Here is a 26,035-nt window from a genome sequence, read left to right as displayed (position 1 = left end):
ATTAGAAGTTGAAACTTGCTCAGTCCCCAAATAGTTCTCCATCATATGGGGAACGAAGTTTATAGACATAAAGGAATAACATCATTCCACAGTAGCACAGTAAACTTGGTTCATCTACCTCCTAAAAAGCATGAACATTCATTTTGTGAGATTGTAGTTAACAAGGGTGATAGTAGTGATCAAATTTATCAACATTTATCTTAAAAGTTAAAGTGAGAAGATAGTTTTCTGGCCTGTGCAGCTCAGAAGAAGCTCACGCTATTCCCCAAACCAGGGAGCATAGGAGCAAGACTAGTTATGACATGACAGTGTGCATGTTTGAGGGGCCCCTGGGCACGAGCATTTGTGCTGCAATCATTTGATGTCCATCCCTTGAGACACTGGGGATGCAGAGATCAGGAATACAGTCTCTGTAATCAGGGAGCTCACAGTGCAGTCACAGAGACAGATACTGTAAAATTAGGGCTCTTGTGAAGTCATCCTGGTAGGATGTTCCTGGTGGGCTCAAGAAGGCCTTGGAGGAAAGGATGCATGAGCTGTCTTGAAAGTACGTGTCCCAGGGTTTAGAAGGGGTGGTGCAAGGAGAGAGGTGACAATACAGAGGTAAGAGAGCAGGGTGTGTCCAGAGCAGGGTATGTTGTGCAGAGGGGCAGGCAGGAGTGGGAGTCCTGGAGGTGGTATATAATGTGGACCAGAAGCAAATGAGAGGTCAAGGTTGGCGATCCTGATCAAAGCTGGTGGTCCTAGTCAGGGCATAATAGCTATTTGATAAACACTGTTGAATGAATGAGAAGTATACTTGGGTTTTAGACTTAAACCTCTCTTCTTGAGTGACATTGGGCAAATCCATAATTTTGTGCAGTCATCATATAATGGTAAAGTGATGAGATGGTTAGATAGCATCGTCAACTCAATGGACACAAATTTGAGCAAACTCCAGAAGATAGTGGAGGACAGAGGAGTCTGGTGGGCTACAGTCCGCGGGGTGGAAAGAGTCAGACACGACCGAGTGACTGAATAACGACAGCAGCAGAGAGAAATGGGGCATTCTTTCAGTTTATCACAAGATCTTCAGATTTACTGACATCTAATACACATTTGTCTTTCAAATAGCAGCAACATCCTTTTATGCAAGAAGTAAAAGATCTTGGCTTATTGTAATGAACTTTTGAAATCATCTGCCTTCTTGTTATCATTCCTAAATACTGGTAGCAAAGAGCCAAAACGTTCGTTTCCTTTTATTTTGTCCTGTTTTCCTTGCTGCTTTGTTTATTTGAATACTTAACCATTTTTTATGGCTCTTCATTTTAGTGAGCACGAGAGTTATTTTTTTCTAACACACAGTCGTGAACATGCCCTCTTTTGTGCTTTGCCTTACATCTCTCTGTGAGAGGCTATTCCATTTTCTGAGTGTGTGTTTGTGTTTTTGCAGGTGGTTAACATAACATGTACTTTCTTATTTGATTTGTAAATATTTGGTGAGCTCTTGGTGTGCTTGAGGTTATGCTAGAAAAATAAAATATTTAAGCCAATTATATCAGGGTCAAGGGTGTTTGAAAATCCTATTGTCTGAAGACACGGGTGAGAAAGTTTAAATATTTTATTATGGAAAATCTCAAATATATGAAAATGTAGATAAAATAGTATAGTGTTACCCTATGTCCTTATCACCCATCTTCAACAATTATCAAATCATGACTAATCTTGTGTCATCTATATCTCGACCCTTTATTCCCTTCTTTTTATTTTACTTATTTATTTTAGTTTTATCTTAATTTTTGGTTGTGCTGTGCAGCATATGGGATCTTAGTTCCCCAACGAGGGATCAAACCCATACCCCCTGCTTTGGGAGTATGGAGTCTTATCGTTGGACCACCAAGGAAGTGTCCTCCTTCGTTATTTTAAAGCAAATTCCAGATGTTGTATCATTTCATCCATGAATATTTGGTCATCCCTAATATGCCATAAATACTAAAATAATTCCTTAATATCACCAAATACACAATGTTCATATTTCCAGTTCTGCCATCAATATCATACTTATTTCTACAGTTTGACCAGACTTTTTAGATGTGTGTTGTAACATTGACATCAGCCCCACTGCCAACATCTCCACTGTTTTCAGCACTTTTCCTGCCCCTCAACCCCCACTTCTTACCTTGCTGCCCTTTTCAGTTGATTCTGAATTCATTTTCTAGGGATGTTAGAGCAGACTGGAGGTGAAAGGATTTGGACTAATAATACAGGGTAGAGGAGGAAACATGTGATAATATATACATAGCAGAGAACCAGAAAGCGAGGATTCTATAAAAATCTTAAAAGTTGTAGGCATAACAACTTAGTAGTTGAAGTTTAAAGGGAGAGATTTTGCTGGTTAAAACCTGTATTGCCTCTTCAGAGCTGTTATTTTTTGGATCAAAAGTAGAAGCAGGAGGTGGGGAGAGGAGCTCTGCCCTTGTTTCCCTTGGTAGCCTGTTCCCAACCCCTCTGGGTGGGGCTTGGTGTTCCAGGAGGAAAGAGGACTGCTTGTGCTCTAGCACAGTGACGGAGTGGGCATCAGAATCACGTGGCAGCTCATACAAACCTTGCTCCTAGAATTCGGATTCAGTAGATCTTGGCCAAGGATTTACATATGAACCAGCTCACCGGTGATGCTGTGCCACTGCTGGGTAGTCCCCACACCTTAAGAACCACTCAGCAGTCTTTCCTAGTCCAGTTTTTAAGACATTTCTTTGCTAAGATTGTATTGCTGCCTGCATGGGAAATCATCTTGTAATTGATTGACATCCCTAGTGAGCATCTTCAGGGAAAAAATTGATGAGGGATCTTGGGTAATTTACATGAAACTATATTGTTTTCATAATGGCCGCATAATAACGTGGTGTTCCACCAGCCTAGTTGAATGTATGTAAACATTCTCTCATTCACTGAAGGGATTTCTTCTTTTAAGTGTCCTTAGTATCTGTCTCCAGAGAAGGCAATGGCACCCCACTCCAGTACTCTTGTCTGGAAAATCCCATGGGTGGAGGAGCCTGGTAGGCTGCAGTCCATGGGGTCGCTAAGAGTTGGACATGACCGAGCGACTTCACTTTCACTTTTCACTTTCCTGCATTGGAGAAGGAAATGGCAACCCACTTCAGTGTTCTTGCCTGGAGAATCCCAGGGACGAGGAGCCTGGTGGGCTGCCGTCTCTGGGGTCGCACAGAGTCGGACACGACTGAAGTGACTTAGCAGCAGCAGCAGCAACAGCAGTATCTGTCTCTGGGCACAGAATTCAAATTTCTCTTTCAAATGTAAAACATTTTACCTAAGGAAAGCTGAGAAAGTTAGGACAAATGTCATTCTCACCAAAGTTTAGAAACAGATTCTGTAGTTGTTCTTACAGTCTTTCTTTCCTACTTCACGAAGAGACTGGGCAGCTCTTCCGACCTAAACCATCAGTTAGTCAACAACCCTGTAAAAGTTGTGGTTTTCTGCCAACCTTTAAGCCACCACACCCATTGCTGGAACTTTCCCTGATATTTTACCTTACTCAAATCTGCTCTAAATGGGTCCTAACCGAGTTTGAAATACACCCAAAATATTTCTTTGTTGGTGTTCCTTTACCATTACTGTAAAATATGAAAGTTACCTCCAGGAGCTTGCTTTTCCAAGACTTTTCTGAACTTCTTTTCATTAAACCATTAGAATAGGAAACCACTAGACTGAGGTCTCCTTAAAGCAGAACTGATCTCTGTTTACATCACCCAATAGTAAGGGCTTTCTCCAGTTTGAACTATGACCTTGAACCCAAACCACACTCTTTTGTTGTTGGTAGTTGTATTGTTTGGTGCCTTTTCCTTCAACAAGTCATTCAAATAAGTGTATATTACCTATTTAGAATCCAGAAATAATTTTGGTATTGTGTGGGAATTATTAGATGGTAAAGTTTTTATTTTCTAAGTGGTTTTGTTCGTCCAAAAGATGAAGTTGTAATCAACAGGTTTCTGGGTAAGGAAGGAGTCCGAACATAGGAAGCTGGATATTCTGAGTTTAATTTTAGACCTCAGGTATATATAATTGGATTATTCATTATTCTTTATTCATGATATATTATCATATAAGGCCTGCATATCCTACTTACATTCATTCATTTATTTGGTTCATTTAAAAATATTGTTTCAAAAAAATAAAAAATAAAAATAGTTTCATTTCTAATTTCTAACAACCATCTTCAACCCTAATTTTAAAAATTTGAGGTGAAGCTTACATACAGTGAAGTGAACACATCTTAAATGTACAGTTTGATGAGTTTTGACAAATGTATAAGCTTGAATATATATCCATCAAGATATTGAACAGAAAGTCCCCAGAATTTCCTTGAATCATTCACCACTCCCTGCAAATAATTATTGTTCTACTTTCTTTCACCATAGATTACCTATTTTTTAATTTTACATAAAAGGAATCACATAATACATAGTCATTTATGTCTGACTTCTTTTGCTCCCAGTAATATTTATTAGACTTTTTCACTGTGGAGGACTATTCCATTGTACTGGAGTAGTATTCCATTGTATTAAGTATGTGAAGATGCCCAGGGGAATCTTCCTCTCAGAAATGTTTCTGAGAATAGAGGAAAATCTTGATATAGCATGAGATTTTCTGAGGCCTTTTATTTAAGTTTTCTATTTTTTAAAATACTTTGACTCAGGCATAAAAATTGACATAACCTTATTAACACAGATGCTCATGAAGTTAGGTGGCCACTAAAATAGCTCAAGCGTGGACAAGTCAGAATTTTAATAAATATGGAAGCTCTGTTCTTAACATTAGTACTTTACCACTTTTGGTTGCTGTTCTTAGTCTTCTGTATAATCCTTTAATGCCCATTTGGAATTTATTGAGACTTATTTTGTGGCCTTGCATACACACATGGCCTGGCCCAGTGTGTATAACCTGTGGGTTGAAAAGAATATGTTCTGCATTTGGTTGTTTTGTTCTATAAATTGAGTTAGGTCAAGATGGGTGATAGTATTGCTAAAGTCTGTATTATTACCTGATTTGTTTTCCTACCTGGTCTGTCATTCCAAAAGAAGGTTGAAAAGGAGGAACAAATGAAAGATGGGATAAACAGAAAAAAATGGCAGGACAGTAGAGTTAAATCCAACTGTATCGACTATTAAATATAAACGGACTGAATTTGTGTAATTCTCCCTTAGTTGTGTCAGTTTTTGCCTCATGTTATTTGAAGCTCTGTTATTAGTTGCGGAAACATTTATGATGAATTGACTCTTACCATGATAAAATATTCCTCTTTCTAGTAATACTTGATTGAAAGTCACTTTTCACATATTAATATGGCCAATCCTCCTTCCCCAGGCTTATTTACTGTGTGCATAATGTCTTATTTTTCATTCTAATATTTTATATGTCTTTACGTTTAACCAGTCTGACAATCTTGGGCTTTTATTAAAAGTTTAGTCCATTTACATTTAATGTAATGGTAAATTATATGATTGAGTTTAAGTTTATCATTTGCCATTTGATTTCTTTTTCTCCCATCAGTTCATTGTTTCACCTTTACTTCCTTCTTTTGGATTAATTGAGGATTTTATTAGTATTCTATCTCATCAACTCAACTGGCTTTTTACTTTGTACAGTTTGGATATATTATATTATGTATTCTTATCACAACCTGCTGTGAATTGGTATTGAACATCTTTGTGCATAATGTAAGAACTTTACCCTCTTCTAATCATTGAACCAGTAAGAATGTGATTTCCTTCATAAGCCCTAATCACTTTGCATCATGTGGACGGGGGAGTGCCCACAAGTGAAAAGATGTATGAATGTGAACCTCATTCATTATGTATGGTTACCTTTACTCAAGAGCTGAATTCCCCATAGTTTCTACCTGTTTTTATTTTCATTTTAGCCCATTTTGCATTCCCATTACCATTCTGTAAGAGAGTCTGTGAATTCACATCCTTGTACAGTACTTAGTAGTGTCCATTTTTTTGCCAACTGACTGAATATAAAATGATATCACATTGCTGTCTTAAATTCTTTGAGTATTAATAACATTAAGCATCTCTTCATATTTTATATTGGTAAAAGTGTTTCCCTTTTGTTATAATGTCTGTTCATGTCTTTACCTCTCCCATTTTTTAAATCAGTTTGTAGTAATTTTTTACTTGGAAACCACTGAACTACCACCTATATTTAACTAAATTTAAAGCAGTCTTTGATCTTTGAATCTGTCATTCTTCCTGACAACTCTATTTAATTTGTGTGTGTGTGTGTTTGCTCAGTCATTCAGTCATGTTGGATTCTTTGAGACTCTGTGGATTGTAGCCTGCCAGGCTCCTTTGTCCATGGAATTTTCCAGACAAGAATACTGGTGTGGGTTGCCATTTCCTCCTCCATGGAATATTCCCCACCCCGGGATAGAACTTGTGTCTCCTGCATTGGCAGGTGGGTTCCTTTACCACTGAACCATCAGGGACCTCTCCAAATTCCTAACCCCTTGACTCCCTGAGGATAACTCTCAAATTTCCTCCCTTAGCACCTACCACCTTTGCCATATTATGTACATATTTGTTAATTGTGTTTACTGTCTTATCTTCTCTGTATTATTACATGTAGGCTGCTATGTGATAGGTATAGAGATTGAGAGTAAGCGTCTATAAACTTCTATAACACTTTAATGTTTACATCATATTATATTAAACAAAGACTTGGTCTCTAATAAAATGGAAATTTTTTTAAAAAATTGGTTTTCTCCACCATTTTGAAAAGCATCACCTAGGTTCTTGTACCTCCGTGTCTTAGCATTTGAAAGGTTCATTGAAACAGAGAAGAAATAGATAACTACCTGTCTTTCTTGAAAAAGTGTTCTTGCTCTACACAAATTAGAGTTACCTGCAAAGATTTAGTGGGGTGATGGGAGCTTTTTAATGTGAGCATTATTTTATTTTATTGGTATTCCCCATGATTATAGCTGAGCCTGGCATGTGTCTGTCTGCACACACACACAAATATAGATAGATAGATAGCATCTATTTAGAGCTCTTTGAAGTTCAACATTAAAATGAAAGGAAATGTAGGCCACTTAATTATGTGAAATTCAAAGACCATACACTCTTTGGCTTAATCCTTAATGTTTCTAGAGTATTTAAGCCTGAAGTGTGATCATTCAATTTCTGCCCCACCTCTCTGGACTGTGCACTAGCTAAATGTGCTAGTAGATTTTTGAGAACACCCAGGTTTATAACCTATTAGCCCCTTGATTTCTGGGTGACTGTAAATGCATGCCTTGGGTGTTTTTGTGCTGTAGTGTTTCTACATAAAATGGTAGTGATATTTTATACCTTCTGAAGGGAGTAAATTCTGGGAAATTCTTTGTTATTGTTCAGTCACCAAATCACGTCCAACTCTTTGCAACCCCATGGATCGTACCACACCAGGCACCTCTGTCCTCCGCTGTCTCCTGGAGTTTGCTCAGATTCATGTCCATTGAGTTGATGATGCTAGCTAACCATCTCATCCTCTGCTACCCTCTTCTCCTTTTGCCTTCAATCTTTCCTAGCCTCAGAATCTTTTCCAATGTGTTGACTCTTTGCATCAGGTGGCCAAAGTATTGGAGCTTCAGTATCAGTCCTTCCAATGAATATTCAGAGTTGATTTCCTTTAGGATTGACTGGTTTGATCTTCTTGCTGTCCAAGAGACTGTCAAGAGTCTTCTCCAGGAACACAGTTCGAAAGCATTGGTTCTTCAGTGCTCAGCCGTCTTTATGGTCCAACTCTCACATCCATACATGACTACTGGAAAAACCATAGCTTTGACTATGTGAAACTTTGTCAGCAAGGTGATGTCTCTGCTTTTTAATACTCTGTCTAGGTTTGCCATAGCTTTTCTTCCAAGGAGAAAGCATCTTTTAATTTCAAGGCTGCAGTGACTGTCCACAGCAAGTTTGGAACCTAAAAAAATAAAATCTCCCACTGTTTGTACTTTTTGCCCTTCTATTTGTCATGAAGTGATGGGACCAGATGTCATGATCTTCGTTTTTTTTAAATGTTGAGTTTCAAGTCAGCTTTTTACTTTCCTTTTTCACTCTCATAAAGAGACTCTTGAGTCCCTCTTTAATTTCTGCCATTAAAGTGGTATTATCTGCATATCTGAGGTTGTTAATATTTCTTCCACCAGTCTTGATTCCAGCTTGTGATTCATTCACCCCAACATTTCAGATGATGTACTCTGCATAGAAGTTAAATAAGCAGAGTGACAATATACAGCCTTGTCATACGCCTTTCCCAATTTTGCACCAGTCAGTTCTTTCATGTCCAGTTCTAACTGTTGCTGCTTGATCCACATACAGGTTTCTCAGGAGACAAGTAAGGTGGTCTGGTAGTCCCATTTCTTTAAGAATTTTCCAGTTTGTTGTGATCCACATAGCCAGAGACTTTAACCTTTGAAATTCTTAGATGAAATATATGAAAACTATCCAATCAGAGTAAGATTTCACAATGATTAATGGCATTTTATGACAGTGAATGCATAATAGAAAATTGATCTAAGCAGCTGTTTATCAGAACTGTAAATATGTTTGTAAAAATAAAGTGGTAAGACCTAGGTTGCTTGGAAACAGAGGGCAAAGTTTTCTGTTAAGCAGCATATGCTTTATTTCCCAGGTGTTTGCTCCACCACAGTAACTGCCAAATAGCAGGAGCTGTATTTGAGTGTGTTGGGAGAATTTATGTGGATGATTAGCTGGTACCTGAAATGCATTAATTAATATTGAAAATCACATAATTTGCCTTTTTTCCTGTTAATGGCCAAATTTTTTGCAAGAATAATTTAAATTTATTTTTTAGCTGGTAAAAGAGTGAGTAGATTGTGACACAATTTCAACCTAACTTTATTTCTCAGATAGGATCAGAGAAACAAAAATTTAATATTACAGTGGAAATCAGATAGACCTAGTTCAAAAACTGGTCTTTGTAAACTTGTTTTTGTAGGCAAAGATCATTATAAAATGAAGAGGGATTTATGCATTTAATAGGGTTTCTCTTGTGACTAAGGATTATGGGTAATTTATATTAATGTGTGGGACTCAATACAGGATATGCACTCATAGGCACTCAATACAGGATAGCCATTGTCACAGTGCAAAATGCCAGTAGGTGTGTGTGTGCTTGTTATGTATGTTCCTGAATCATTTTCTTAGACAAATCTCATGGTAATTCCTTATTGAGGGAAAAAATAAAAATAAAGGCAAAATTGACAAAGCAGAGATTGGGTGGAGCCAGTGCCGATAGAACCAAGTCTCATCTATCTAGCATCCCTCGTGGCTGGAGCAGGGTTCCACAGCCACCTCTGTTGCCCTCACAGAGACCTAGAGCTCTCCAGAGTACAGCATGGAAACTGTCCTACTGGAGTTTAAACACTGTGGGTGCAAGAACTGAATCATACTTAACTTTATTAACTGGTCGGGCATAGCATGAGATCCAGCGGCAGAGTAGGCACACAATGACTGGTCATAGTTTATTAAATGATTCATTTAATTCAGCTCTGATACTTGACAAATTCTCTGTATGTCTCTGCTAGGTGGAGTTATAGTTTGTGTTGAATTATCAAACCTGCCAGGAAGCATATTATCATTTGAAGGATGTAATGATAAACATCATTATTGTTTCAGATCTAGGTTGGAATTTGCCCTTGACAAATAACAAGATGATGAGTGATGCAAGTGACATGTTGGCTGCAGCGCTGGAGCAGATGGATGGGATTATAGCAGGTAATCTGCATCTTCTGAAAGACACAGTCATGGTATTTACTGGGCTGTCTTGGCTTTTTTTGTTGCAACTCTTTTATAACCTCTACACTTTGATATTTTCATTTATTGGCTTTCTCCAGTGCCTTTAGGTTCCCCGTGGTTTCAGTCTTTGTCCTTCTTCCCCAATTTCTGCCAGAATTATTCTTAAATTTTGTTTTATTTATTTATTTTTAAATTTTTATTTTATTTTTAAACTTTTCATAATTGTATTAGTTTTGAAAATGTCAAAAAATTCTGGAACCTTCCTGGGCTTCCAATCCAGAGTAAAAGTGACTCTGGTCCGGGTGGTCTGTGGACTGCACTTGGAGGGAGGGATTACTGTTCTACCCAATAATCAGGAATGTTCTCATCATTTCCCTTAAATTCAATATTCACTTTCCCATCAATGACTCTCACATCTATTTATTCTTCCAATTCTTTGCTAAGCTTCAGGACCTTATCTCTACCAGCCAACCAGATAACCTCCCTGCAGTGTCTTACTATAGATGTGCAGTGTCATCATTTAAAACATTGAGCTCACCATCTTTTCTCAGAAGCCCCTCTAGTTGTTGTTTTTTTTATTTAATTTATTTATTTTAATTGGAGGCTAATTACTTTACAATATTTTAGTGGTTTTTGCCATACATTGACATGAATCAGCCATGGGTGTACATGTGTTCCCCATCCTGAGCCCCCCTCCCACCTCCCTTCCCATCCCATCCCTAACGGTCATCCCAGTGCACCAGCCCTGAGCACCCTGTCTCATGCATCGAACCTGTACTGGTGATCTGTTTCATATATGGTGTCTTTATCTTGGCTAATCTCATAGTCCTCCCTCTATACACTTTCTTTTTTTTTTTTTTTTGCGTCTCTTTATTTTTTAATTTAATTTAATTTTATTTTTAAACTTTACATAATTGTATTAGTTTTGCCAAATATCAAAGTGAATCCATCACAGGTATACATGTGCTCCCCATCCTGAACCCTCCTCCCTCCTCCCTCCCCATACCATCTCTCTGGGTTGTCCCAGTGCACTAGCCCCAAGCATCCAGTATCGTGCATTGAACCTGGACTGGCATCTCGTTTCATACATGATATTTTACATGTTTCAATGCCATTCTCCCAAATCTTCCCACCCTCTCCCTCTCCCACAGAGTCCATAAGACTGTTCCATACATCAGCGTCTCTTTTGCTGTCTCGTACACAGGGTTATTGTTATCATCTTTCTAAATTCCATATATATGCGTTAGTACACTGTATTGGTGTTTTTCCTTCTGGCTTACTTCACTCTGTATAATAGACTCCAGTTTCATCCACCTCATTAGAACTGATTCAAATGTATTCTCTTTAATGGCTGAGTAATACTCCATTGTGTATATGTACCACAGCTTTCTTATCCATTCATCTGCTGATGGACGTCTAGGTTGCTTCCATGTCCTGGCTATTATAAACAGTGCTGCAATGAACATTGGGGTACATGTGTCTCTTTCCCTTCTGGTTTCCTCAGTGTGTATGCCCAGCAGTGGGATTGCTGGATCATAAGGCAGTTCTATTTCCAGTTTTTTAAGGAATCTCCACACTGTTCTCCATAGTGGCTGTACTAGTTTGCATTCCCACCAACAGTGTAAGAGGGTTCCCTTTCCTCCACACCCTCTCCAACATTTATTATTTGTAGACTTTTGGATCGCAGCCATTCTGACTGGTGTGAAATGGTACCTCATAAGCAGTTTAAGTCATTCTAGACACGACCCATATGTTCCCCTACTTAGTCAAATTCTGTCAGCTCTGCCTCCTACCAAATTCTCCCAGTCCCTTTCTTCCTCTCTAAAATCTGTTGTGTCTGTGCTACCGTTGTTCTGCTCTACCTAAATAACCCTCCCACTTGAGGTCCTTTGGCGCACTTGCTTTCCTGCTCTAGTCCACCCTTTTCTCCAGACCACCAGAATCTTTTTTTCTGAAATGCCAGTCTCGGCAATGGAGACACAGACATAAAGAACGGACTTGTGAACACGAGGAGGGAAGGAGAGGGTGGGATGAACTGAGAGAGTAGCACTGAAACATATACGTTATCATATGTAAAATAGATAGCCATTGGGAATTTGCTGAATGGCTAATTCATTCAATTTGGTATTCAAATCTGGTGAGCTCAAATCTGGTGCTCTGTGACAACCTAGAGGGGTGGGAGGTGGGAAGGAGGTTCAAGAGAGAGAGGACATATGTATACCTATGATTCATGTTGGTGTATGGCAGAAACCAGCACAGTATTGTAAAGTAATTATCCTCCAATAAATTTAAAAATCCCAGTCTGATCATCCTCCTTAAGAATCTTCAGCAATTCTCTGTTACAGAAGCTGAGCAAAAGAAGTAGACTATAATCTCCTTGTTTTCTCATCATGGTGAGGGGACTGGCTAGCAGATGAGCCCCTTCATCCCCTGGCACATCCCTCAGGAGTAGTGCTACTTAAGCTCTTCTGTCTTCCATGGGCTTCCGTAGTAGCTCATTGCTTACAATGCAGGATATCCGGGTTCGATTCCTGGGTTGGGAAGATCCTCTGGAGAAGGAAATGACAACCCACTCCAGTATTCTTGCCTGGAAAATCCCATGGACAGAGGAGCCTGGCAGGCTGCAGTCCATGGGGTCGCAAGACACGACTTAGTGACTGAAACCACCAAAACCAAGCCCTTCTGTCACATTTTGTGTCTTGTCTCAAGAGAAGGACTTTCATGTATTTGGGAAGGAACCAGTTACAACGAGGAGGTGTCTGAATGGGTTGGCCTGCATGCACCTGGTGGTCAGGGTCCTGTTACAGTTGGCCTTGACCAGTGACCAGGGTCAGGATATAGTTGTCCTGGCCCTGACGCTACTCGACTTTGGTGGTTTGGAGAAACCAAAGGTGTTTTCCTCTTCAGAAGGTTCTTCTCTTCAAGGAAGTGACCTGCATGGTCTCTTTATTATACTTCTGTGTCTTGGAGACCTTCTTTCAGTTTTGACCTCCTTTGTAGATTAGACCACATTTTGAATACTGTATTCAGTTCTTAGAATATTGTTTTCACAGTATCGTTGGTAAACAAACTTATCTAGAGAAGGTAGGCATAAAGGTGAAGAGTTTAACAGAGTAAGGAACTGGTTATGTTTAATCTAGCAGAGTGTATTCTTGCTTGGGGAATGATACACGCTTTTTTTTTTCAATTTTATTTTATTTTTAAACTTTACAATATTGTATTGGTTTTGCCAAATATCAAAATGAATCCGCCGCAGGTATACACGTGTTCCCCATCCTGAACCCCCTTCCCTCCTCCCTCCCCAAATTTTCTGTTTTAACTGCCTTTTTGAAAATTGAAATATAGCTGATATACAATGGTATGTTAGTTTCAGGTATACAATGAAGTAATTCAGTTACATGTACATATACTTTGTTTTTCAGATTTGTTTCCATTTTAGGTTTTTATAAGATATTGACTATAGTTCCCTGTGCTCTACAGTGGATCCTTGTTGTGATTGTTTTCTATGGTGTGTGTGTGCTCACTCAGTCCTGTGTGATTCTTCGGGGCACCCGGGACTGTAGCCCACCAGTCTCCTTGTCCATGGGATTCTCCAGGCAAGAGTACTGGAGTGGGTTGCCATTTCCTTCTCCAGGGGATCTTCCCAACCCAGGGATTGATCCCGCATCTCTTGCATCTCCTGCATTGCAGGTGGATTCTTAACCACTGTGCCATCAGGGAAGCCCCGTTTTCTATGATATATGCTTTTAAATAGTTTAAGGACTGTTATATGGGAAAGAGAATGGATTTACTCTGTCACAATTTCAGAAAATATAACAACTAGAGCCAACTTTAGGTTCTTCCCAGGGATTATATACAACCTTACCACTCATCAGGGAAGTGATATTTCTGAGGGATTACATGTCACACATTCCACTAGATTGTGTCCTTGATCCCTCAGTCCCAGCAGGGCCTCGGGAGCAATACTAGAGTCATTAAGACAACAAGATCCCCCAGCTCTCACCTCACACTAAGTCAGTCAGAGCTTTGTGGGTAGGATCTGGATTCATATTTTCAAATTACCATCAGTATTTCTCCAACTGAGGTAAGAGGGAGAAGAGAACTGACAACAAACATTTGGGAGTTTTTCTGAATACACACCTCTCCCCTCTTCCCACTTTGTTTTGTGTTGAAGACTGAACAGAACAGAGGGTTACCATGGGCTCACATGTTTTTTAAATCATTGCATTGTATGATCCTAACACTTAAAACTGCTGGAATATAGGATGTTATACTGTCTGGGTTTTGCTGCTTTTCTGTTCTTCCCTCCTCCTGACTTGTTCACCTCTTTTTTTTTCCTGAGTTCTCAACTGTGCAGGGTTTCCTGAGGGGGCTGATTTAGATGGTTATGTGGCTCCATTAGCATTCATCACTATACATAGCAGTGGTTACCATTATCACAGTTTGGTAGATGTTTGATCCAAATCTTGTGGTCTACTAGTCAGGGACATCAATGGAATGAAACTGCTGAAAGAGAATTCCTTTCCCCACTGTTAGAACTGATCAAGCCCTGTGGCCAACTGGAGAGAGAACTTACATATTGGCTCACAGGTCTCATCCAGCTGTAGACCTTTGGATTTGTGAGAAATGAAGTGAAAGTCACTCAGTCATGTCCAACTCTTTGTGACCCCATGGACGACACAGTCCATAGAATTCTCCAGGCCAGAATACTAGAGTGGATAGCCTTTCCCTTCTCCAGAAGATCTTCCCAACCAAGGGATCGAACCCAGGTCTCCTGCATGGCAGGCAGATTCTTTACCAGCTGAGCCACAAGGGAAGCCCAGATTTGTGAGGTAATGGCCTAAATATCATAGTTGTTGAAATTTAAAGTGTAAAGTTAATATGTATATTTGATGGTATGTTTGATAGACCAGAAAATAAAAATCAAAGAGATGTAGAAGTGGCTATGGGTGCTTTCAGAATGCACTGTGAGTCAGTGTATGTATTTAAGTAGTAGAGTGTTCCGTAAAAGTAACAGAAAACAAAAATGGCTTTAAAACTATGTTTTGAAGCTAACATTAGCAAGAGCATTGGGGGAAAGTGTTTATCCACACATGCTCCCTTGTACGTATACAGTGTACACGTGTAAGTTACTCAACTTCAGACATTAAATTCTAGGCAGTTAACTGAGAGCTGGCTCTCTTACCTTTGAAATTACGCTATGCAATTTCCACCTCAATATGCAACTTCTTTCTAGGAGGATTTTAAAATAAATAAATTTATATTTAAAAAAGCAAACTTTATGCTTTCTAAAATTTTTATTTTGGGGAATACATGGCTTCACACAATCTGATCTGCTCTCTTCTTAACCTGTGTTTCTTGAGGTCAGCACATCTTATACTAAGACCCATCCTACTCTTACTATGCCACACAGCTGGCCTCCCTGTTAGGTGTTCGACCACTGATATTTAGGAAATGGCAACCCATTCCAGTTTTCTTGGCTGGAAAATCCCTTGACGAGAGGAGCTTGGCGGGCTGCAGTGCACAGGGTCGCAAAGAGTTGGACACAATGACTAAACAACAACAATCTCTCATCAGTTATGTTTTTTATTTTTTCACCAAATGACTATCCCTTGGAGAGATTTACGTGATTGAATTCTCTTTTCCCTGCTCCTTGTTTGGTCATTCCTCACTGTGACTAGACTTGCTTGCCACCTTCAGCTTTGGTATATTATCCAGCATAAATCCCATTGCTCTCTCTGTGATTTTTTTTAAACCTAGGTTCTAAGGCCCTGGAATATTCCAATGGGATTTTCGATTGCCAGTCCCCCACCTCCCCATTCATGGGAAGCTTGCGAGCCCTGCACCTTGTGGAAGACCTGCGTGGGTTGCTGGAGATGATGGAAGCTGATGAGAAGGAAGGCTTGAGGTGCCAGATCCCGGACTCTACAGCGGAAACGCTCATCGAGTGGCTCCAGAGTCAAATGGTAGATATCCGCCTGTTACCAGCCCCACACCGTGAATCTTCCGTTGCTTAGTCCAAAATTCAGGACATAAAGTAGCTGATTAGAACAGGAAAAAACAGCTACAGGGTGACAGGTTTGCCCCAACTTTATCCATTAAGAGATTCTGATTTCCTTTTGACTCTAAAGATCCTTTTTTAAAAAATTGGTGTTAGTATACATTTCCTGTGTGCCAGCTGGTCACCTGATTTTGCCCATAAAGGTGGACTAGCATTTGAACTGTGCTTGAGTGACCTGCTATGGCTCAAAACGAATAGTCCTGTGAGGGAAAGAGTTTTGCACTTAATAGATGCTTTACTGGTAATACTGGGAAGTCTATTTGAAAAGGGCCAATAGCGATTCAAAATAGGGAGTACAGTGAATGTTGCTGTTCAGTTGCTCAGTCGTGTCCGACTCTGCAACCCCATGGACTGCGGCAGGAGCAGTTCTAATAGCAAGGGACGTTGGAAGCAGTATGTGGGGTCAAGTGCCATCTAGTGGTTGTGACAGTCATTTCGATTCCAGTGCATGAGTTAATCTGTGGATTGGGCTCTGAATGGTGTTCTTAGTCACTGAACAATGAGCCTCTTTCTAGGCATCCTTCTCGAAAACTGATGGCATGGCAGATCTGCCCTTTCCCTGAAAACAATGGTAAATGCTATGTTTTAGTATGTGTTAAACACAGAAAATCCACAGAATGTCACAAAAATATGCAAAAAAGAAGCTAGAAAAAGTGTTTATTTTTTAAGTATTTAATGGATATTCAGTTTTTCAGGAAAATGCATGAATAAGCTTCTAAGTTAATTGTTTTGATGTAAAAGTTAATGAAAATCGTCTGAAAGAATGACAATCTAGTTTTGGTCTGTGGGGCCAATGTCAGCTGTTTTCGTTGGGAACCTTAATGGTATCAGTACATCCTGCACCTGAAGCATTTTCCTGTGATGTGTCACAAACCCAACGCTCCCACCCTGTTCCAGCCAGTGTACCTCCCCATTTCCAGTGCAAGTGCTACGGTTCATCTTTAGCGCATCTCTGCCACCTTGAGTAGGGTAAAATGCACATAAATATTTTACTTTGTATATCTTACTTTGAGCTAGTTTACTTTGTATAATAGTATTTTAGATATTTTACTTTGTATAATAGATATATTACTTTCCATACCTAGTTATTGCACCTTTAGTTTTTCTGCAAGTTTCTCCTCTAGAGATTTAAGTATCCAGGTCTGCTGATTTCTTTGCAGAATTGCTTCATGCTCTGAAACCAGAGATTTTCTGGCATATTTCTCAGGCTGTTTCTACCTCCTCCCTTGCCCCTTCTTTACTGCTTGTTTTCGGCACGCTTTGGGAAGGGAACTTAGAGGAACCCATTCCCAACCTGCATGTAGAGGCAGCCAGTGCAGCCATAACATGAGGGCACTGTGGTTAAGCATTTCACTTGTGTCCAAAATATCTCCATTAATAGGTGCTGAGTCTGTTAAAGTGTTTCTGGAAAAGACTGAAAGTGATGTGATGGTTCCTGAAACATAAATCGTGTCATCCATGCCTTTTTGAGAAACCTACAGTGGTAGTCACGTGTGACTTAGAGATTGAAACCACAGTGCTTGCTGGACTGCAAGGCCTTTAGTTTCGTACTTGCTCCTTGCTGACTTCTGACCTCAGGTCTCATTGCCCTTTTGCTCCGCTTCAGGCACGTGGGATTCCTCACTGATTCTCAAACATGTTGGTGAAACTGGACCTCAGGGCCTTTGCCCTGGCTGTTTACTCTGCCTGGAAAGTTCTTTTCTCAGATTATCTGGATGACTAGCTTCATCGCATTTACTTAAAAGTTGTGCTCTCCATGAGGCCTTTCCTGCCCACCTGATCTAAAATTTCATATAGATATTCTCCATAGTACATATCCCTACTTTTATTTTTTTACTAAGAATGCACCACTTTCTTATGTACTCTGTATTTGCCATATTTATGTGTATTTTTTTCTCTCTCCAACTGGAATGGAAGTATCATTGAGACTTTTAACTATATTTAAAACAAATCAAAACAAAACCACTGTATCGATGGTCCCTAGAACAATGCTTGGCATGCAGTAGGTGGTCAGTAGTTACATTTGTGATGAATGTTGCTCCACGAATGATAAAATGGTATATACATTTGAATGAACTGGATTTAACATTTATTAAAATAGCATTTATTTATTGTGTTAAATTTATTCATTTGATGGATAATGGCTTGTTAATTTGTGGTTTTGGTTGCTCTTTGTGTTAATATCTAACATTTTAAAGTTAAGTATCCACAAAATGGACAAATACTTTTACACACCTTACAAAGATTCAGGTTTTATCCAAAAAAATGACACTTAAAAAACTAACAAAATGTTAACTCCAGAGAGGTAAGTTTTCTTGTGTTAAACTTATTTATATCTGTATAACCTGATTTATATCTGTCCCCTCATGTGGAATCTAGTCCTTCCAAATTACATGTATTTTTGCAAGCACGTAGATAATGAAATAAAAAAAAAAGATTGATGACAAAGGGCAAAGCCCAAAGCAAGAAGGGGAGAGTGGGAGTGAGTGTTTGGAATAATGAAGACGTAGGTGTGCGATCTTGTTTATCCTTCTGTATATACCAGTTTACATCTGCTAATCCCAACAACAGTCCCAGCTACCATAAACACAGGGAACTATATTCAGTATCCTGTGATTATCAATAATGGAAAAGAATATAAAAAAGAATTTGTGTGTATATGTGTGTATAACTGAGTCACCTTGCTATACTGTAGCAATTAACACTGCATTGTAATTCAACTATGCTTCACTAAAAAATAAACTAAACAAAAAGGCATATGTATGACATGAATAGTCAGCTTAGCCTATCACAGACTTTAATTTTAGAACCAAAAGTAATTCAGACAATATTAAGAATCCAACAGGTAAAAGGTATTATGCTTGCAATTTAATGATTTGCTGATAGTATAGCCTTTTCCCATTTGGTATCTCAGAAGCTGTGATGTGTTTTATGATCTTAAAAGTGGTATCTGTACATGTTTTGGGCTTCCCCTGGTGGCTCAGAAGGTAAATAACCTGCCTTCGGTGCAGGATACCTGAGTTTGGTCCCTGGGTTAGGAAGATCCCCTGGAGAAGGGAATGGCAACAAACTCCTGTATTCTTCCCCGGGAAATCCCATGTCAAAGAGGTTCCTGGCAGGCTGTAGTCCATAGGGGTCACAAAGAGTCAGACGTGACTGAACATGCATGCAGATACCTAGAGTAGTCAAATAAATTCATAGAGGGAGAAAATAGAATAGTGGTTGCCATTGGCAGGGGAAAGGGTGGGATGTGGAGTTAATATTTAATAGATACAGAGCTTGAGTTTTACAATATGAAAAGAGTTCTGTAGATGGATGATGGTAATGATTCCACAGACCTGTGAATGTACTTATTGCCACTGAACTGTACATATAAAAATGGTAAGTTTTTATGTGTATTTTACCCTAATAAAAATTTTTAAATTAGTAATTTGATAAAATTTGGTGGCATCTTAGAATTGAAGGAACACAGAATTCTCCCAAGTGTCTTAAGCTGTCTCAGTTTCCTCATCTGTAAAATGGGAGTGGTGGTTTCTGCCATACAGGATTGTGAAGATCCTATTAGCTAATGTATGTTGAGTGCTTGTCAGTGAGCCTGGCAGAAGATTAGTCAAAAAGGTCATAGTGAAGAGTGGATTGTAGAGAGTAGAGGGAAACATTTAGGAGGACCTTTTGCAATGAAGGAAAGAAAGGGTTGAGACTGGTTATGGGGCAGGGTGATGGTTACCAATTATTTATACAGTTTACTTCTTTGACGGAAGAGTGCAGACATTTCTCTGACTATGGGGAAGCTTCCACAATGTTTTAGAAAAACTTATTAATGATACAAATTACATAATTAATATTTCATTCATGCTTAATGATGGCCAACCTGAAAGTCCATTTACTTAAGACTGACTGATGCTAAGCTTCTCTTTAGTGCAACTGGGCCTTTGCATTTCTAATTATTATTTTACCCAGGCCAGGAAGATGCCCTGGTTTCCTGTAGGGTGCAGGTTATTCCTTTGCTACTAATTTCTGCTGCCCTCTTAATTGTTTTAGATTATCAGAAGCTGGATAAGAAAATGGAAAATAGTAAGACTGTTACAGTGAAGTGAAGTTAAATCTACAAAAATGAATTTGTTTTAATTGGGTAGCTAAACATGTAGCCTTCTAGGAATGAGTAAGTTTCTTTTAAGACTTGAAAGTTTGTCTCCTGTGGTAAAACAACAGCAGCAACAAATCAATTGAATATGACATATGTGTTCAACTACTGAGGTATAATTCTCTGTTTTAATTGTGAAATGTATGTTAACACAAATATTAATAACAGAGAATTATGTACTTTTTCAAGCCCAAAGTTTAAGAGGGCAAATAGAAAAAAAGTCTTAATTTTTTGAGACTAGCAAGTAGTTTTTGTTTACTTTAGATCTAACTTGATGCACTGCCCTAGAACATTCTTACAATGCTTTCTTCAGTAGATGGAGGCAAGGTTCATGACCTTGACTGGATCCTGAAATCCCAAAGCGTCTGGTTGTTTGGCAGCTTTAATTATGACACAATCTCAAAGTCAGCAGAAATTACAGAAAAAGACAGTCTGGGGGACTTGCCTGGCGGTCCAGTGGTTAATAATCCACCTTGCAGTTCAGGGGACGCAGGTTCAATCCCTGGTTGGGGAACTGAGATCCCACGTGCTGTGGAGCAACTAAACCCATGTGCCACAGCTAGAGAATCGGTGCACACAGCACAAGATCCCGCATGTTGCAACTAAGATCCGACACAGTCAAATAAATTAATTTTAAAAAGAAAACAAAGTGAATGAAAATACTCATGGTAAAAACTGCAAATCAGGCATGATAACCCAGTAGTCTATCAGTGGGGGAAATGAAGTGTTCTTGACTGACTTCTGATCTGTTAAATCATTGTAATGCATTTCTATCTTTTCTCTATGTTGAAAAAGATAATATTAATTCTAAGTGTCCTTTGGGTTAAATGTTTCATAAAAATAACAATACTCATAATTTATTTAAAGAGTTCAGACACGGGGCATGTTTTCTCCAGGGCTTCTAGCTGTTCTCCCCGAGTCCTTGACCCCCAGCAGCACACTCCATCCCCACCCCGCCACCCTCTGATCCCCGCTGGTCCCTGGCCAGCTTCTTTCTCTTTTCCTGTGTGCCTCCAGGGAATGTTTTTCCAAGCCTTGGCAAACAAGATACATCTTAAGGTTGTATCCCGTATGTGGTCACAATTATATGAGCTGTGCCTCATCTCTCACTGAGACATCCTAGCTGAAGTTAAACCTGTTTTTCCCTTATGCTTCTGGAAAACTCCCAGGAAAGCACGTGGACGAAGTCAGCAGAGTTCTCCATCAGAAGATGCCAGTGTGTGAACAGTGAGAGAGGTGCTTTCAGTGGAATCCCAGGCTGCCAGTAGTTGTTGGGGTTGAATAGAAAGATTCCTCTATTCTTTTACAAAAGTAAGTTAAAAAAGAATAGTGTTGGTCACTCAGTTGTGTCTGACTCTTTCCACCCCATGGACTGTAGCCCACCAGGCTCTTCCATCCATAGAATTCTCTAGGCAAGAATACTGGAGTGGGTTGCCATCCCTTCCTCCAGGGGATCCCTGAAAGAGTAAGTGGCAAGAAAAGTAGACACAGCATTTTTCCTTAATCTCAAATTCTCCTTCCCAAAGTAAAAAAGATTCTTCTGCTAGCTCTGCAGCCTGTCACATAGCTGGGTTTTAAAAAAATAAGCTTTCACTGGAGTATAGTTGCTTTACAGAGTAGTGTTAGATTCTGCTACACAGCAAAATGAATCAGCCATACATATACACATATTATCTCCCTTTTGGACTTTTTCACGTCACCACAGTGCATTAAGTAGAGTTCGCTGTGCTATATAATAGGTTCTAATTATTTATCTATTTTATATATAGTATCAATAGTGTATATATGTTAATCCCAGTCTCCTAATTTATCCCACCCTCCCTTAACCCCTTGATACCCATATATTTGTTCTCTATGTCTGTGTCTTAGATTTTTATAAATATTGAATACAGGAATGAACAATACGTGAATGAATGAATATGTTTTATTCCTAGAATAGGAGCTGGCTTTATTTAGCTTTTGTTTTCCATCCATCTGGAACTCAGGGAACTTTGGAGCATACCTGTGACTGGGATAATGTTGCAGTCTCAGTGTGTACTCCTCTCCCCACTCCAGAAGCTTCGGGAGCATCGTGATATGTCTGAAAATAAGGTGAGGAAGGGGTAGAGCCCATCTTCCCTTCTCAAGGATCTAAAAGAACTCTTTGGGAGACACTGAAGCAGTCTGTCTCTTCGGCCGGGGCTGGCCGTGGATGCACAGACAAAGAGATGCAGGTGTGCCCTGGCCGTGTAACAGGACAGCCACTGCTCGTGGCCATGAACAATTTAATGTGACACAGACGCTCCGAGGGGAGCGCTCTCATGATACTTCTAAAAAGACTGGCAGATGAAAGCCCTTGACATCTGCTGTTCTCACCAGCATTTCAGATATAGTTACATTTTTGGAGTAGTGAGTCTTAGAGGCTGACCCACTACTGTGGTTTTTCTTGCTCCAGAACACTTGTTTTTGCTCGACTGTTTAGTTAAGAAGATGCCTTCTGTCTCTGGGAAACAAGTACAGTGAAAATTAAAACCCAGAAAAACAAAACCCCAAAGCCATAGTCTGATTCTGACCATGTCTGTAATCTTGACTTGGAAAATACAGCATATATTCAGGATCGTTCTGAGTTTCAGTCTTTGATGTACTTTCTGACAACATTGAATAAACTGATATCTTTCTAGGAGAGGGTCGTGATTGAGTTTTGGGGTATGATAAAATGCATGTGAAATTTAGTTCCCCTTTTGGGTTTCTTAGCAAATGATGAGATGATGAGATTTTAGAATAAGTAGAGGGCTTCCTGAAGAGGCTGTTCTTTTGAACTTGAGTAGAAATTTAGGAGGAAAATATAAGTGGGGTGTTTGCAAGATGGACCTAGAGTCAGAGGTACCATAGTACCAAGGGGCACTGGCCAGGTGGAGGGGCTGCTCTAGAGGCCCTGAATGGTAGCAGTGTTGCCCTGAGATGATTGTTTACAGCCCAGGAGCAGGCCTCTCCATCCTAATCACACTACATCGAATGTGAGGACCAGACAGCAGAGCACTGCTCCTGCCTGGTGGATTGATTTCCAACATTGTTGGTGTTGTGTTCTTTGACTCTTTGTACAAAAGAATGTGAGATTCTGTCTTGTGTGTTGGACCCAAATGAAATGTAACTGTGATATTTGTGGCTGAAAGTTCAGTTCAGTTGTGTCCGACTCTTTGCTACCCAATGAGCTACAGCACGCCAGGCGTCCCTGTCCATCACCAACTCCCAGACTCCACCCAAACCCATGTCCATCGAGTCAGTGATGCCACCCAACCATCTCATCCTCTGTTCTCCCCTTCTTCTCCTGCCCTCAATCTTTCCCAGCATCAGGGTCTTTTCAAATGAGTCAGCTCTGCGCATCAGGTGGCCAAAGTACTGGAGTTTCAGCCTCAACATCAGTCCTTCCAATGAACACCCAGGACTGATCTCCTTTAGGATGGACTGGTTGGATCTCCTTGCAGTCCAAGGGACTCTCAAGAGTCTTCTCCAACACCACAGTTCAACAGCATCAATTCTTCTGCACTCAGCTTTCTTTATAGTCCAACTCTCACATCCATACATGACTACTGGAAAAACCATAGCCTTGACTAGACTGAAAGATTCAAGTCTTATTTCAGTCTTTCCTCTAGTGGAAAGCAGGCAATGGATGTTTGCGTACAGTGGTAGAAATATTAATACTGTGATTAGGACATGAAAGACCCTGTATGATATGTATCATTTGGTAGCTAAAGATAACATTTAATTAAATGAGCTTTAGTTTAACACACCTTCCTTTTTATTTCTTTCTTTTGGGGGGCCATACCATGTGGCTTGTGGGAAGGTTAGGGTTTAGGGTTAGGGTTTAGGGTTAGGGCTAGGGTTAGGGTTAGGGATCTCAGGTCCCTACTAGGGACTGAATCTGAGTCACGGCAGTGCAAGCTGAGAGTCCTAACCACTAGGCCACCAGAGAACTCCCCACTTTCCTTTCTTGATATTGAATTTTAAGAAATATCATGAAATCATAAGTGTATGGCAGTTTTAAAAACTAGTATATTTATGGGATTTCCCTGGCAGTCCAGTGGTTACGACTCTGCCTTCCAATGCAGGGGGCGTGCGGGTTCAGTTCCTGGTCAAGGAGCTAAGAGTCCACATGCCACATAGTGTGGCCAAAAGATTAGACAGAAAAAAAAAAAGGCTAGTATATTTACTGGGTGGGGGGGGGAGGGAAAATGAGAAGAGTGTGAGAGTGTGTGTGTGTGTGAGAGAGAGAGGGTGCTAGTCCAACTCTTTTTAAATATTTGTTGTCTATAAAATTGGACTGATATTCTTTTCCCCATTTTAATTCTGTTACCATTCTGATATGGGAATGCTATATTCAAAAGGAGTTCTATATGATAAGATAAATAAGTTTAATCATAGCAAATCACTACTGGTATATTGATTTTGGATTTTTACAGGATGATAGAGCTCAGGAAAGAACACCAAACCAAAACTGAAGGTTGAGGAGAAAAGAGAGCCAGGTGTAGGCCAATGCAAACCAATAAAACTAAGAAAATCAGAGGAAAACACAGCATGGTACTTTCTACAAAAATAACAGATAGAAGACTCCCACCTGTCATGAAGCTGAAACTGGGTGATGAGTACAAAGGGTCTTGTCATTGTAGTCTTTTTTTTATATATATATTTGAAGCTTTCTGTATTAAAACATTTTAAAGAAGAGACTCATATAATGCAAAATGCTAACATTTGTAACATCTTTTCACTTGATTTTGTATTTATATTTGATGATTACAGGGAAATTAATAGAAAAAGAAGAGCTTCTATTTAGATGGTGAAGGGTAGATGGTGTGTGTAGCACCTGCCATGTGAGTTCAGGCAATTCACGTTCTTGGGTGTGGTTTCTGCCTACCCTTAGGATTCTATAGTTCGATGAGGAATAAAGCTTTTTAGACATATCCCTCCACACCCATTATGTCGGGAAAATCTGGCAAACTCTGTAAGTCCCTTAATTAAAGGATCACTGTTACAGTCCAGCTGCCTCTTGTGCCCTGCCCTTCCTGGTGTATTCCAGTCCTGCCCCTCCGCACCCCCTGTCAGTTGAAGATTGCATTGTTAAAATCCTCACGTTGATTCCAGTTTTGACCTAAACTCTCAGCTGGGTTGAATGTGGTCAATAAAAGGTTGCATCATGAGTGGTACTAGAAAGAGTTCTTTTGAAGGCATCTCTGGGATTTTGAGTAAAATAATTTGGGCTGGCTGGTCTTTAATGCATTGGATGTTAAATTCACCCAACAAGAGTTTATACCAAATATGTTTTTAATTATAGGCTTAGAATTTCATAAGCATTTTGGGAGAATCAAAATAAATGTAATAAAGTTTCTATTAGCACTGAAAAACTATAAATGACTGATACATAAAATCACTTGTAAGCCCCCCCTGGCAGAATATTAGCTTTTCAGCAAAAGTCAATCATGAAGTTCAAGGCAAGATGTGGAGGAGAATTCGGTAGAGGAGAAGAGAATGACATGGTGTAAGAAAGAGGAGGTGGGGAGCAGCTGTGAAAGGTGGATTTCCATAGGCAGAGAGAAGTGGGAGCTGGTACAGAGGTGGGCACAGTGCCATGGAATTAGATCTTGGAAAGGAGAATGAAAGTTCATTGAGAGAAAGAAATTGATGAGATAAGGATGGAGGCGATAAGTGTAGGTCAATTCACAGGGGAAACAGGAAGTCAAGGTTCCAAAATAGAAGAATGGTGAGCTTGTAAGAAGGAGTTAAGACTCAGTTCTCCCGAGACTGGCAGGAAGAAAGACAGGGAAGATGTAGGAAGCGATATGTAATACTGTGTGTTGAAGAAGGAAGTACATGAGGGAGTTCGTGCAAGAGGGCCTCAATTACTGACCATTGAAAAGGTTCTGGAGGGAATTCTCTGGAGGGCCAATGGTTACGGCTCTGCACTCTGACTGCCAAAGGTCCAGCTTCAATCCCTGGTCAGGAAACAGATCCCACAAGCCATGCGGCACGGACGGGAAAAAAAAAAAAAGGCACTGT

The 26,035-nt window shown here is 39.8% G+C and overlaps 1 protein-coding gene across 10 annotated transcripts in view; it reads left to right on the top strand.

Annotated features, from left to right (window-relative positions):
• The window catches only part of PPFIBP1 (PPFIA binding protein 1), a 205,837-nt gene that overhangs the window by 127,345 nt on the left and 52,457 nt on the right, over window positions 1-26,035 (top strand). For all 10 annotated transcript variants that reach the window (XM_019961412.2, XM_019961414.2, XM_019961411.2 and 7 more), the window contains 2 exons: window positions 9,681-9,779; window positions 15,561-15,766. In XM_019961412.2, the coding sequence (XP_019816971.2) occupies window positions 9,716-9,779; window positions 15,561-15,766 (270 nt within the window). In that variant the 5' untranslated portion in view covers window positions 9,681-9,715. The remainder of the gene's footprint in view (window positions 1-9,680; window positions 9,780-15,560; window positions 15,767-26,035) is intronic.

This window comes from Bos indicus, chromosome 5 (assembly GCF_029378745.1).
Source record: "Bos indicus isolate NIAB-ARS_2022 breed Sahiwal x Tharparkar chromosome 5, NIAB-ARS_B.indTharparkar_mat_pri_1.0, whole genome shotgun sequence".
Taxonomy (NCBI): Eukaryota; Metazoa; Chordata; class Mammalia; order Artiodactyla; family Bovidae; genus Bos; species Bos indicus.
Note: the sequence above shows the minus strand (reverse complement) of the source record. Positions and strands in the feature narration are given on the sequence as shown.